The sequence below is a fragment of the Megalobrama amblycephala genome, linkage group LG13, assembly GCF_018812025.1.
Source record: "Megalobrama amblycephala isolate DHTTF-2021 linkage group LG13, ASM1881202v1, whole genome shotgun sequence".
Taxonomy (NCBI): domain Eukaryota; kingdom Metazoa; phylum Chordata; class Actinopteri; order Cypriniformes; family Xenocyprididae; genus Megalobrama; species Megalobrama amblycephala.
In genome coordinates this window covers 3,228,587-3,244,590 of record NC_063056.1, presented here as the reverse complement: position 1 = coordinate 3,244,590, position 16,004 = coordinate 3,228,587, and the positions used below count along the sequence as shown (strand labels likewise).

The 16,004-nt window shown below is 45.4% G+C and overlaps 1 protein-coding gene across 1 annotated transcript in view; it reads left to right on the top strand.

Annotated features, from left to right (window-relative positions):
* Positions 1-16,004, top strand: part of grik3 (glutamate ionotropic receptor kainate type subunit 3) — a 178,464-nt gene that overhangs the window by 101,811 nt on the left and 60,649 nt on the right. The window contains exon 8 of the mRNA XM_048153261.1: positions 11,734-11,841. Within this exon, the coding sequence (XP_048009218.1) occupies positions 11,734-11,841 (108 nt within the window). The remainder of the gene's footprint in view (positions 1-11,733; positions 11,842-16,004) is intronic.

Genomic DNA, 16,004 nt, shown 5'->3' with positions numbered 1-16,004 from the left:
CTCCAGCAATAGAAGCATTGCTTAGTCACATGCAAACTAACACGATCAACATTCAGCAGCATATAAATCAAAACTGGCTAACGTTACCGAATGAAATGTCGACTCACGAAGAGGAAACGAATGTGAAGCTTTGGAGCTGTTGATGGACTTGATCTACAAACCCAATTCCAAAAAAGTTGGGACACTGTATAAATTGTGAATAAAAACAGAATGCAATGATGTAGAAGTTTCAAATTTCAATATTTTATTCAGAATACAACATAGATGACATATCAAATGTTTAAACTGAGAAAATGTATCATTTTAAGGGAAAAATAAGTTGATTTTAAATTTCATGGTATCAACACATCTCAAAAAACTGGGACAAGGCCATGTTTACCACTGTGTGGCATCCCCTCTTCTTTTTATAACAGTGTGCAAACGTCTGGGGACTGAGGAGACAAGTTGCTCAAGTTTAGGAATAGGAATGTTGTCCCATTCTTGTCTAATACAGGCTTCTAGTTGCTCAACTGTCTTAGGTCTTCTTTGTCGCATCTTCCTCTTTATGATGCACCAAATGTTTTCTATGGGTGAAAGATCTGGACTGCAGGCTGGCCATTTCAGTACCCGGATCCTTCTTCTACTCAGCCATGATGTTGTAATTGATGCAGTATGTGGTCTGGCATTGTCATGTTGGAAAATGCAAGGTCTTCCCTGAAAGAGACGACGTCTGGATGGCAGCATATGTTGTTCTAGAACTTGGATATACCTTTCAGCATTGATGGTGCCTTTCCAGATGTGTAAGCTGCCCATGCCACACGCACTCATGCAACCCCATACCATCAGAGATGCAGGCTTCTGAAGTGAGCGCTGATAATAACTTGGGTTGTCCTTGTCCTCTTTAGTCCGGATGACATGGCGTCCCGGTTTTCCAAAAAAAACTTCAAATTTTGATTCGTCTGACCACAGAACAGTTTTCCACTTTGCCACAGTCCATTTTAAATGAGCCTTGACCCAGAGAAAACGCCTGCGCTTCTGGATCATGTTTAGATACGGCTTCTTTTTTGACCTATAGAGTTTTAGCCGGCAACGGCGAATGGCACGGTGGATTGTGTTCACCGACAATGTTTTCTGGAAGTATTCCTGAGCCCATGTTGTGATTTCCATTACAGTAGCATTCCTGTATGTGATGCAGTGCCGTCTAAGGGCCCGAAGATCACGGGCATCCAGTATGGTTTTCCGGCCTTGACCCTTACGCACAGAGATTGTTCCAGATTCTCTGAATCTTTGGATGATATTATGCACTGTAGATGATGATAACGTCAAACTCTTTGCAATTTTTCTCTGAGAAACTCCTTTCTGATATTTCTCCACTATTTTTCACCGCAGCATTGGGGGAATTGGTGATCCTCTGCCCATCTTGACTTCTGAGAGACACTGCCACTCTGAGAGGCTCTTTTTATACCCAATCATGTTGCCAATTGACCTAATAAGTTGCAAATTGGTCCTCCACCTGTTCCTTATATGTAAATTTAACTTTTCCAGCCTCTTATTGCTACCTGTCCCAACTTTTTTGGAATGTGTAGCTCATGAAATCCAAAATGAGCCATTATTTGGCATGACATTTCAAAATGTCTTACTTTCAACATTTGATATGTTATCTATATTCTATTGTGAATAAAATATAAGTTTATGAGATTTGTAAATTATTGCATTCCTTTTTTTATTCACAATTTGTACAGTGTTCCAACTTTTTTGGAATCGGGTTTGTACATGATCTATGTTTCTGATCCGGATGGCAAGAGCACACTTTTACAAAAGCACAATTTTTTCAGTTTTTTGTTCAAAATGCAACCAATACGCCTATATAAGTCATTTGTCACCTCCCTGAAATACGACCCATAGGAGCGTTTACTAAAGTTGCGCCCCTATCGACAACAGGACACTTTAATTTTAATGCATTGTTCCCTTTTATCTGCGTCATATTCTGGGTTTGCGTAGCTCAATTGGCAGAGCATTGCAATTTACAACAATATGCAAACATGTGATCATGGGTTTGATCCCAGGGAATGCATGTGCTCATTAAGTGTGTATGCACTATAAATCACTAAGGGTAGGTTTAGGGGTGGGGTGGGTGTAGTCATTAATAATAAAAAAGAGTTTTGCTAAATAAAATAGGACAAATGGTGCACATTGCATTTAAATGAACACGCATTTTGATTGGTAACGACAGTCATTTCATGATAACAGACGTAACACGACACTGTCTTTTTTTATACGCCAGCTAGAGGGCGCATGACTTTAAAGTGTAAATATAGGTCATAATAAGGTGCTTGAAAAAACGGCCTATTTGGGTCGGTTTTTTGGAGGAGGGCAGTCTCTCAAAATGTTGATTTTTTTTCCCTTTCTTTTTTATGAAACAACCACATTTAAGTGTTGTAATAAGTATACAGTGTTTATAATAAATATACAGTAATAAAGTACTTACAAATCATTAACAAACTGTTAGTTTGTAGTTAATTCATTGTTAATATGTTGTAGTCTGTATTGTTAAGGGGGTTGCACACCGGACACGAAGCTCAGCACCGTGCCGCGTCTCAAAAAACTCACATGTATCGCACACCGGACACGCATTATATATACGTGAGCTCAATTTTGAATCGACTCCTGATAGATGAGATGCATGATGGGTGAGTTTTAAGTTGACAGGCAAACGTTATATAGGCTATGCCTACGCTTTAATATTTCGCACTGAGGTTAGTGTATGGAAAAATGGCACAACAGAGCAAAATGAAAGAAAAAGCTACATTTATTGTACATTTTTTCCAATATTTTTAGACTTTATTCAAGCTGTTAAACTAAGAATGTAAAACTAATGTATCTTGCAGCACAGGGTGAAGTCAGTATGTACATTAACAATGATTTGAGAGAAATATAATATAAATAATATATTATATTATAATATAAATGCAATGTAAAACAATGTAAATGGTGCTCTGTGGCGTGGCAGGATTTTGAGTCGTAGCTAGGTGCCGCGGACAGGCGCTGAATGGCGCCGCCGGTGTGCGTACACTCATAGAAAACAATGCGTTCGAATTTTAAAGATGCGGTGCGGTGCTGAGCTTCGCGTCCGCTGTGCAACCCCCTTTAATGTACTAATAGGCTATATACAAATAGTGAGGTCTTCATTCATTGTCACTGTAATTAATTCATATTTAAAATAATAATTAATGATTATTATTGTTTAATTAGCTCACAGTAAATGAATTGTTAATTGGTTATAGGAGTAGATAGTTTTCACTTTAGATTAGGTCATGGAAAATGGGAAAATGTCATTACTTAAGTGCTTTAAACCTTATTAGACATTAATTGCATTCATATTCAGTGTTCCTTAAAATGTTTACAGATACATTAAACACACACACACACACACACTTTTTTTAAGGAACACTTGATACTAATGCAGTTAATGTCTAATAAAGGTTGGTTTAAAGCACATAATGATGACATTTTCGCCCCCCATTTTCCCATTTTCCATGACCTACTCTAATTATTTACAGTTAATAAATTGTTAACAAAGCATAAAAACATTATCTAACTCTTTACTATGAGCTAATTAAACAATAATAATTTGGTTAATTACAGTGAAAATTAATGAAGAACGTCTCGGTTACGTATGTAACCCTCGTTCCCTGAAGGAGGGAACGGAGACGTACGTCAGTAGTGACCGACGAATTGGGATATCGCTTAGAGAGCCCTATCATCTTCGTGTAAACTAAAACAAGCCAATGGAATTGGCGTGCGATATTTGCATAATGCGCACCGCCCCCGACAGGTGTATATAAATAGGAAGCGGATGCAATCGCACTCTGTTTTTCGCTGAGGAGACAACTGGTGTCCGCACTACAGCGAGGGTACAGAAACTGTGGCGACGGGACGTACGTCTCCGTTCCCTCCTTCAGGGAACGAGGGTTACATACGTAACCGAGACGTTCCCTTTCAGTCGGTCACGTTCGACGTACGTCAGTAGTGACCGACGAATTGGGATCCCAACTAAAACGCCACAGTTACGAAACCCCTTCCAGTGCCCAGCGCAAGCTCAGCCGCCCATAGCACCGGCTGACGGTGAAGGGGGCGAGCTTACACCGAGAGAGTCTACTGCTGTCTAACCAATACCCACTAAAGTAAACTAGACTACACTGGGGAAGCGAACCCGTGAGGGACGCTGCGGAGACCACTACCTACCCAATGGGGGAGGAGTTTACGTGGGGATACACATATGGACTGGCCCGGGGGGCAGTACGCATATGGAGTCCCTGGGATGGCTCCACCTGGTTAGGGGGAGACTCATCTGACAGGTGACAGCAGAGCTGGCTCTGCTAAGGGAAAGACACGGACTCGGCCCGTAGGGAGTTTTAAACCGTGGAAAATACACATATGGGACCGCTCACGTAGAGGGGTCACGACATATGGGCCCCAGCCAACAGACAGCGTCAGCGACGGATGTAGGCCTGGCATCAGACACTCCGCAATGTCCGAGCCGAAGGGGGAGGCGGAGGAGCTCGACAGGGTTCGCCAAGCGGGGAACACGACTGGAGAGAAGTATGCACGTATCCGGCCAGTGGCGGGAATGGCATTGCAAGCCGACACTTAGAGTGGGTACAGCACGTCTACCGACTAGTGGATGCAAGTACACGTGAAGATACCGGCTCTACATGTAGGCTATAAAACCTAGCGAACGTGTTGGGTGTCGCCCAGCCCGCAGCTCTACAAATATCTGTCAGCGAGGCGCCATGAGCCAGCGCCCAGGAAGAGGCCACCCCTCTGGTGGAGTGGGCTCTCAACCCGAGCGGGCAAGGCACGCCCTGGGATTCATACGCCAAGGCGATGGCATCCACTATCCAGTGGGCCATCCTCTGCTTGGAGACAGCCTTTCCCTTCTGCTGGCCTCCGTAACAGATGAAGAGCTGATCTGAGGTCCTGAAGCTTCGCGTTCTATCCACGTAAACGCGCAGAGCGCGGACGGGACAGAGCAAAGCTAGGGCTGGGTCTGCCTCCTCCGAGGGCAGCGCTTGCAGGTTCACTACCTGATCTCTGAAGGGAGTGGTAGGAACCTTGGGCACGTATCCAGGCCGGGGTCTCAGAATAACGTGAGAATCACCGGGCCCGAATTCTAGGCACGTTTCGTCGACCGAAAATGCATGCAGATCCCCTACCCTCTTCAGGGAAGCCAATGCAACCAGAAGAACCGTCTTAAGAGACATTAGTTTCAGATCGACTGATTGCAAAGGCTCAAAGGGATGACCCTGGAGAGCTGTGAGAACCAGGGTCAAATCCCAAGAGGGTACGGAGGAAGGGCGAGGAGGATTTAATCTCCTCGCTCCCCTCAGGAATCTGACGATCAGATCGTGTTTCCCCAGGGACTTACCCTCAACTACGTGGTGATGTGCGGCGATAGCGGCAACATACACCTTGAGGGTGGAGGGAGACAGCCTTCGCTCCAACCCATCTTGCAGAAAGGAAAGCACAGATCCGACCGAGCATGATCGGGGGTCCTCTCGGCGAGAGGCGCACCATTCGACGAACAGGTTCCACTTCAGCGCGTAGAGACTCCTAGTGGAAGGAGCTCTAGCGGAAGTGATGGTGTCTACGACCGCTTGCGGGAGATCACTCAGAACCTCCGCATCCCGTCCAGGGACCACACGTGGAGGTTCCACAGATCGGGACGCGGGTGCCACAGGGTGCCCCGTCTCTGAGTCAGGGGGTCCTTCCTCAGAGGAATCGGCCAGGGAGATGCTGTCGCGAGGAGAATGAGGTCTGAGAACCAGGTCCGAGTGGGCCAGTACGGAGCCACTAACAGAACCTGCTCCCCGTCCTCCCTGACCTTGCACACGAGTTGTGCGAGAAGGCTCACTGGGGGAGACGCATGTTTGCGCAGACCCGGGGGCCAGCTGTGTGCCAGGGCATCCGTGCCGAGCGTGCCGCCGGTCAGGGAATAAAACCACTGGCAGAGGGCAGTTTCCGGGGAGGCAAACAGGACTACCTGGGCCTCGCCGAAACGCTGCCAAATCAGCTGGACCGCCTGGGGGTGGAGCCGCCACTCGCCCGCAAGTAGATGCTGCCGTGACAGCTCGTCGGCTGCACGGTTGAGCACACCTGAGACACGAGTGGCCCGAAGGGACCTCAGATCCTTCTGACTCCACAACAAGAGATGGCGGGCGAGTTGCGACATGCGACGGAAGCGTAGACCACCTTGACGGTCGATGTACGCAACGGCCGCAGTGCTGTGTGAGCGGACTAGAACGTGCTTGCCTGACAACAGCTTCTTGAAGCGGGCCAGCGCAAGACGAACCGCTAGCAACTCGAGGCAATTGATATGCCAATGCAGCTGAGGCCCCGTCCAAAGACCTGTCACTGCATGCCCGTTGTACGTGGCCCCCTATCCCGTGGCAGAGGCATCTGTGGAGACCACAGCATGCCTGGACACTCGTTCGAGGGGTACTCCGGCCCGCAGGAACGAAGGGTCCGACCACCGGACAAGGGTGCGACGGCAGCTCGGTGTCACGGGGACACGGAGCGTGCCGCACTGCCACGCCCATCTCGGGACCCGGCCGCGGAGCCAGTGTTGAAGCGGTCTCATATGAAGCAATCCGAGCGGCGTTACCGCGGCTGCAGATGCCATATGCCCCAGGAGCCTCTGAAAATCTTTCAGTGGAGCCGCTGTCCTGCACTTGAGCGAGCTCAGGCAGTTCAACACCGACTGGACGCGCGCCTCTGTGAGACGCACAGTCCGTGCGACCGAGTCTAGCTCGAGACCGAGACAAGAGATCCTCTACCCGGGGGCGAGTTTGCTCTTGTCCCAGTTGACCTGAAGACCCAACCGGCTGGGAGCTACAACCATGTCGGGTAGGACTTTGTACTGACATGCCCGACCCTCGAACGCAGACCGACCTAGGAAGGGTCTGTGTCGAGGCAGAATCGAGGCATGAAAGCACGCGTCCTTCAGGTCCATTGCTGCAAACCAATCCTGGGGACGGTCCAGGATTGGCCGTAGCCCACCGCCCTTTCTCGGTACAATGAAGCAGGGGCTGTAGAACCCCGACTTCATATCGGCTGGAGGGACCGGCTTGATTGTATCCTTCGCCAGGAGGACAGCAATCTCCGCCCGGAGAACAGGTGCATTGTCCAACAACACCTGAGTGAAGTGGACAGCCCTGAAGACCGGGGGACGCCGGGCGAACTAAATCGCATAGCCGAGTCTGATAGTACGAATGAGCCAACTGGACAGGCTGGGGAGCGTGATCCACGCTTCCAGACACTGAGCCAGCGGGACCAAAGGCACCACAGACGCACCGGGGGTGGGGCAGCAAGGCAGAGAGGGACCCGACCCGGACGGCTTGGGGGCGGCCCGGAGTGGGGTCGGACTCTGCGAGGCAGCAGTGTGCATGGGAGACAGCGCACGGGGCACGGTCTGCACCAACACACTGCCACCTGCTGGCGAATGGGGAGGGAGCTGTCAGCGGCGAGGCGGAGCCTGGCACACTGGCAGACACCCCTTGTTGTGACCTGGAGTTTGAGGAAACTGCTCTTTTTGTGAAAAAGTGGGTACCGCTGGACTCCGGAGAGCCAGCGGCGGTGGACAGACAAACACAAATTCCCCCCGGCCCTCCTCCGGGGGTGGGAGAGATGGTGGAAAACTCTCCCGAAGAGCAAGATCCTTCCCCTCCAGGTTGCCCGTCTCAGTGCCGTGTCTTGCTCTTACGTTTACCACCGGGCTTAGCGGAGACGGGCTGGGCACCACGCCCGCGACCGGCACCCTGCTGTCTGGCTGGTGTAGGCTGCTGCTTTGCCGTCTTAGCAGGGGCGGAGGACGATGCAGGCGGGCGCCCTCGGCGACGAGCGGGCTGAGGCTGAGCCACGGGCGGCTGGGTGGAGGCAGCAGCGGACCGCCGTGGCATGACGTGACTGATAGCCTCAGCCTGCTTCTGTGCAGCGGAGAACTGTTGGGCGAAGCTCTCCACCGCGTCGCCGAATAGGCCGACCGGGGACACGGGGGAGTTCAGGAACCGCTGCTTGTCGGCATCCCGCATGTCCGCGAGGGTCAGCCAGAGGTGGCGCTGCTGGACTACCAAGGTAGACATCGCGTGACCAACAGCGCGTGCTGTCACCTTCGTTGCCCGGAGGGCAAGGTCAGTGGCAGCGCGCAGCTCCCCCAGCAGCTGTTGGTCAGGACCTTCCTGGGGCATCTCCGACAGCGCCTTTGCTTGGTGAACCTGCAAGAGGGCCATCGCGTGCAGGGCGGAGGCAGCCTGCCCACAGGAACTGTAAGCTTTCTCAGTCAGACCGGCTGAGAACTTACAGGCCCGGGACGGGAGACGCGGCTCACCACGCCAGCCGGTGGCTGTTGGACACAACTGCATCGCAACCGAGCGCTCGACTGGCGGGATCCTCGCGTACCCCCTGGCTACCCCGCCGTCCAGGGAGGTGAAGGCGGACGGGGGGCCAGGCCTGGTACGGGCACTATACGGTGTCTGCCAAGACCTGGTCACCTCATCATGCACCTCCGGGAAGAAAGGCATTGGGGCGGGACGCTGGGGCTGCCCAGCGCGACCCCCCCCAAGTACCAATCATCCAGCCGAGATGGGCCGGGACAGGGTGGAGGGTTCCACTCGAGCCCGACGCACAAGGCTGCCCGAGAGAGCACAGCCGAGAGTTCGGGATCCGACTCGGCCACCGCTACCGTCCCGGAGGGCGGCAGCGCGTCCGGATCTTCCTCTCCCGAATTCTCAAACTCGCCTTCCGACGCAGCGACCGACATCTGATCCTCCGCCGGCGCACCGAAGGTAACGGCTGGACAGTCCGAAGAGGGCCCAGCGGAAACCAACGGGCGAAAGATGGGTTGCGGTGCTGGCGAGGGGGCAGGGGCCCGAGGAGCGTTTCCGCTCGGCGGGGGAGCCCTGACCGTTATCCTCAGGCCGCCCTCCCTATACAGCGCCGTACCGTCCTTCCGGTTCCCACCGGAAAAAACGGTCGTACGCGGCATAGGAGAGGGGACTCCCGCTTCCTGAGACTTCAGGAAGGAGAGCCTCGACCTCAGCACCGCGATGGTCATGTTCCCGCAATGGGAACATGAACCATCCACAAAAGCTGCCTCAGCGTGCTGAACGCCCAAACACGAGATGCAGCGATTGTGCCCATCAGCAGGGACCAGGGAACGACCGCACCCAGTAACGCACAGACGAAATGACATACTGTCAGGGTTCGTCTGTAAAGCTCTTTTAGAAGGGGAAGTCAACTCACTCGTGCTGAAGCACCCAGGGAGCGACGCGATGTGTCAGGTACACCACTCCCTGACACACCGAGGAACCGGCCCAAATCGCTCACACACACACTCTTTGTGTTGCCGTGAAAACAGCAGTTTTAGAGCTTATAGCTCAGCTCCTCGGACACTCGCGACCTCGCTGAACGTGCCCTCTTCACCAGCACTGAAGCTCGCTGTAATCCTCTTCTTGAGGCAATGTTTTAATTCAGAAAACAACGAAGAAGGAGTCTTCAAACAGGACACCAGTAAATGGCTCCGAAGCGAAAGACAGAGTGCGATTGCATCCGCTTCCTATTTATATACACCTGTCGGGGGCGGTGCGCATTATGCAAATATCGCACGCCAATTCCATTGGCTTGTTTTAGTTTACACGAAGATGATAGGGCTCTCTAAGCGATATCCCAATTCGTCGGTCACTACTGACGTACGTCGAACGTGACCGACTGAAAGGGAACTCACTATTTGTATATAGCCTATTAATATATGAACAATGTAGAGACTACAATATATTAACTATGAATTAACTATAGTTTGCAAATGATTTGTAAGGTCTTTTTTACTGTATACTTATTATAAAGTGTTACTGAAAAGTGCACCTGCGCCATCTTTCCATAAAAAATAAATAAATGATCCTCATTCTGATGTATTTTTAATCAGAGACATCTAAATGTGTCCAAATACCTTTACTAATTAGTCATTAGTAAACACTCTTACTACTGATAAATACTGCATCATTATTCAGAGGCGATCTTTTTCTTTAACAGTGGATCTTACCTGATAAACAATCACCATTCGCCATCCATTTTAATTGCCTCATTGAAGTGCAGTAGATAAGTGGATTTCAGCGAGTTGGTTCTGTTCTGGCCCTGCACTACTAAACTCACAGTGTCCCACTTTCTCATCACCGTGCGTTTCGCACACGAATGTGCTCGTCATAATCAGCTCTTATTTCAGCTCACAAGAGAGACTTTGATTGGGACTCATAATAGGCAGATTAGAGTTGTTGAACACAGCTCTGCGGAGCGCCGTGTATGAGAGAAGAGCAAAATGAGGGCTGTGGAGTTGGCGTGGAGAGCTTCGTCTCTCTTTGGCATAGAGGAGAACACACGTTCCAGTGAAATGTCCTCGCTCCTGAACGAGAACGGAGGTGTTTCATTTGGAAGAGGTTATAGAGAGGGCTGCGGATCAGTGTGTGTCGTTTGGGGGCGGAGCTCTAGGCTTTAGGGACGAGGGAGGAATGGAGAGGAGGAGTTGCAATGCAATTTTTTTCAGAGTCTCTAGAGATTGTTGCAAGTGAGATGGTCGTTAATTAGGACGAGGTCTTGGGGGAAGATGTGTCTGAGGCGCTGGGATGTAAAATGTAATTAAAAAGGAAATAGAAGCTGTGTGTGTGTGTGTGTGTGTGTGTGTGTGTGTGTGTGCACTCACAAGTATGTGTACCATACTTGGACAAAAACTGGCTTCTTTTCAATACATTCAATTCATGAGTGTGAATTTGAATGGATTTGGACACACACCGCAGGATGTTGAAATGGAATATGAATTAAAATGGCAGAAGGAGGAATTTACTGAATTGCAATTCAGCAGTCACACAACAGACGATTTTCATTAGTCTAGCAAAACATAAATTAGGCTACATCATTCATTTTGATTAATTTTTCCTATTTCCTCCCTAATATGTAGAATACATTTTCATCAGCTGGTTTCTCTAAAGCGGCTTCAGTGCTGTCAAAACATGTAACGCCACAATATCACAAAATACCAATCCCGTTCGGTAACGCATGGTTTCTTAAATGTATAATGCATTATAAAGGTATGAATAATGTACATTATAATGCATGATATCTTTTCATAAAATGCACTATAATATTTGCAGATTCCTTGTTCCATCTGAAATTGGTTGTTTTAATGCATTATACTTTCTAAAGGTGTAACAATGAATAGATAAGTGTTATAATGTATTATAACTGTGGTTACAATTATTCATGAGATCACTCAATGCATCATAAGGTGCATTATTAATGCATTTAATTTCTTTTATAATGCATTATATATAAAGGCTTTAAAGGATTAGTTCACTTCAGAAATACAGTTTCCTGATAATTCACTCACCCCCATGTCATCCAAGATGTTCATGTTTTTCTTTCTTCAGTCTAAAAGAAATGAAGGTTTTTGAGGAAAACATTCAGGACTTTTCTCCATATAGTGGACTTCACTGGGGTTCAATGGGTTTTAATGAATTTACAGATATGTTATACATAGGTTACATTGAGAAACTAAAAATTCTATTTGTAATTGTTAATACAAATCTGCATCCTTTTGTTGATTTCAATTAAATTCAAATTGGGCAATTGAAATGGCTAATAAATTGTGAATGGTGCAGAACCCTGGTGTGTTTTCATTGTTGAAAATCTCTGTCTGTTGCTTTGAAGTCTCATTGGGACGGTCTGACGGGACGGCTGTGCTTCAACAGAACTACAGGTCTGCGCACCGACTTTGATCTTGACATTGTGAGTCTCAAGGAGGATGGCCTTCAAAAGGTAAACCACCACACAAACACACAACAACTTACTAATCCATGAAATATGACTCCGGCTTCTCTCCGTGAAGGCGGGTTCTCATTTCAAATGTCAATCCACTGAAACACTGCATGTCGCAATCTGTGACGAAGCAGGTGAAAACCAATGAGAGTTCAATATCAGTGCCGTAAACCATGTCGTAACGCTTCTCAAGGGCGCAACTTTCAAATTTAAATCATGACGAGTATTGTTAGTCGCTGCATAGGAGAAAACACCTTCTGTGTCTCACAGCAAACAAACTAAATATTACAAAATGGTTAAACAATTACAGAAATGTTATTCATTCTAAGGTTTTAAAGTCGTCTTACATTGTGTAATCCTCCGAAACAAACAGAATTGTTATTTCATATTAAGTTGATGAGAAAACAGCATTTAATAACTGTGACTCAAAACATGTATTGATATGACAATTGAATACAACAGAATAAAAACATTAATGGCACGATTTTTATATTAATACATGGGAATTCATACACATTCTCACTTGAATATGAAAATATTTTTTATGTGTATGAAAACGTAAGTAAATGTACGTGTGGTAGAACCACACTTTGCATAAAAATACACACATATTCTTATGAGATCACGTTGAATAATAATGCTTTTGCTATGTCTTTATGCTTTTTTGCACAGCTGGAGGGATAAAATGATCAAAAGTTGTTTTCTTCTGCTAATGCTCGCCTGTTAAACAATGTGTAATAAGTCACTTTTGATTTGCATAGACGATTATGCCAGAACCTTTCATGCAGCCAAAGAACAAAGATGCGTCATCGCAAAGGATTGTTACTCCCCTCAAATAACCTTCTGATCTCGCAGTCTAGCGCACTGAAACCTCTCGTACCTTGTCTCATTTGGTCACCATTGCTGTGCAAATAAAGAGCAATTTGTGTCTTACGTTTAATTTACCTCCTAACAAGGAAGCAAATGAGGTGTTTAAACATAAGCATAAGTTAGTGGATCATAAAGCAAATTGGATTAGTGTACAAAGTACTGTTAATTACAACCCTCCGTTAATGACCAGCTGAAGTTACACATAGCATGCTTTTGTGCGGTAATGAGTAAATTTAGCTGCACTCACTTCTGTGAAAAAAAGTGCAAGATAAACACTAATATTTTGTTTTTATTAGTCAATGAATTTTCATTTACAAGTTTGACTCTCACACTGTGGACACAAATTTCAGCAATGTGTGTTTGTGTAAACACTGTTAGAGAAGGCAAAAAACAAACTAAACTGCACCAAACACCTCCACAAAATCTGTATCTTTATGTAACAATCCCCGCTCTAATTCAGTAGCGCATGCAAAAAATGATAAAACCCTTAATTCTGTGGGGAAACATGCAATTCCCAGTAACAGGCACACGTTTAACTGTTGTAGGAGTAGATGCTCAGAAAAAAAGTACTTCAACTTGCATTTTAGATTGGAATAAGCAGGTTAAAAAAATGTATTCATTTTGAGGAGGCCAAGAAAGTCTCCAGTCGGCAATGTGAATAAATAATTGTGCCTTCCCCTGATAATCACTTTTAATGAATTGAGTTAATTGCAGTCAATTTGCAATAATGAAACATCACCCCATAAAGTGGTTTAGCATATCATGTGAAATGTGCATCCCTCTGAATTTGTACAATCAGTCACATGCATATGTTCGGATTTGCATCAGGTGTCACCGGGTGTTTATTGCACCTGCGTAGCTCGGAGATTTGCCGCTCTTGGGCTTCATGAATACGCTGGTGCGGGAGGGGGCAGTGCCGCACGCCCCCAGAAACAGAGAGATACGGACAGATATGAGGCCGTTTGCATTAATGATTTGTTGAGGAGTGACTGAACAATGCGCAGGACTTCCTTTTTCTCGCTGCAGGGGATTGTTTGTGCAAAACTAGCTTTTTTTTTTTGTTCAGATTTTATGATATTAGTGGGATTATTCACTAATTCACATTTCAACTCCCTCTACTGCCTGCCTCTTACTGTATATATGTTTGTGTTTGTGTGTGTGTGTGTACCTTAATTAATGGTAAGCTTTTCTTATATCCCTGGAGGCAGATAGAGTACTCTGGCTGAAATAGATTCATTGATTGATAATCAACTGGATTGGTCCCACTGCAGAGTTCAACAAATAGCCAATATTGAGTAGTATCTCTTGTCATGATTGTAGTTTTATGATCTGTATGATTAAGGTATGACTGCTTAAAAAAAATAAAAAAATAAAAATAAAAGGAAGGGACAGTTAATTCTTTTAAATACAACAACACTGCAAGTATTGGGTGTAATGCAGTACTAAGTAATCTAATTACTGTAATTTAATTACTTTTCCCTTGAAAAAATAAAGTAAGGGATTACTCTTAATTTTTCTGTAATTTAATTACAGTTACTTCTGATGAAATTGCATTAAATATACAACAATTCTATATAGTAAAATAAAAAAGTAGTGTATTTAACATCAAATTTTAATGTTAAAATGTATGTTTTTAAAGTAAAATTCTCCCTTTACACACTGGTCAGTTCAAGAAAAAATGTATGCAATTGTTTTTTTGAAAAGAATCAAAAGAGCAGTTTCATGTCTATCTTTATATTGTTCAACTGGTCAAGGTTGATATGGGATTTAGAAAGCAATAAGTCAAGCAATACATTTTAGAGAGAGTAATTGGTACAGTAATCTAAGTACACTGTTAAAGATGTAATTAGTAGCTAGCAGTGTTGTCAAAAGCACCGACTTCGATACCAAGTTGGGACTGAAATTTTAAAAATGTGACACTTTGAGCAGCGTTGAGCGGATCCGTAAACACCTCTGATTGGCCATCGTGTTCACGCACTTATCAAATATGTCTGTGATTGGCTACAATGATCAACGCTTCAAAAACATGTTGTAAATAGTCATGGCTACGTTTACATGCACCCAAATAATCCATTTGTAATCGGATTGACGGCTCAATCGGATTGAAAAACGTTCATATAAACGCCTTAATCGATCCAATTGAGCTCGATCCGAATGAAATTTCGATCGGATATAAGGGGTGGTTTATTCCTTTTCTAATTCGATCCAACAGCAAAAAATTACCATGTAAATGCTTGAATCCGACTACTTTCTCAATCATATTCAGAAGTCTCTGGGGCACATGCGCAGTGCAATGTTGACAAGCATTACGCGGTGTACGTCTTTAGTTATTTTTTTGTTGTTGTTGTTTTTTTAATGCTTTATTTGAACATTTAGTTTACACTATGAAACAACAAACTCAAAATATAACAACAACAATTAAGAATAACACCACACGCCTTTAGTTGTAAAGATGTATGCCAACAGGCAGTGGCGTAGCTGTATCCCTTCGTCATAATATTGGAAATCGTTCCGTTTTAAAACAAGAAGGGGTGCCAATGGATATCACACAAGAAGCAACGTGCAAACTTTGTGCAAGAGTTATGCCGGTGAAAAAGTGTCAACCTCGGTCAGTATACAGAAATTGAAAGTAAAAAGTGACAGAGCTGTCTGACGCTGCATTAATGGAGCATATTCTCTCAGAGACGAATTTCAACATAATATACTGATAACAGTATATAACTGTCTTAATTTATTACAATATTTCTCTTGTGGCCATACATATAGTGAAACAAATGAGAATAATAGTATTTCGTGTTAAACAGGTTGTTTTTTAAAAGTCGGTGCTTGAAGTAAAGCTGCGCTTAACTTTCAGTGATGACTGTGGTGTTACGAAATATTATAGCCTACACTCTTAATAATTTTAATTATAGGCCTATAATTCATTGTATAATAGACCTAAAAAAAAAATGTTTAAAACATTTTCAAAGATAGCTAATAGCCTAATCCTTTATTATCCTCACAGCACATAGTATAATATTAATTTAATAATAAAAGAAGCTAAACCTAATAGCTATAATAATAGACCAGAAGACAGGCCTACATTAATTGGAAATACCAAATCCTCTTAATATTGCCAAGATTTGATGCTTTTCACAATATCTCTGGCTATCGTCGATTCATGATCATCGTCTGTTGACGCAATCCGGGTTACCGCAAGTGTGATTGATATGACGTCACACACGCAGAGCGCGTGCGCAAAAGTTTTAATCGGAATGTATTTAAAACGCATATAAATGGATATTTGAATCAGA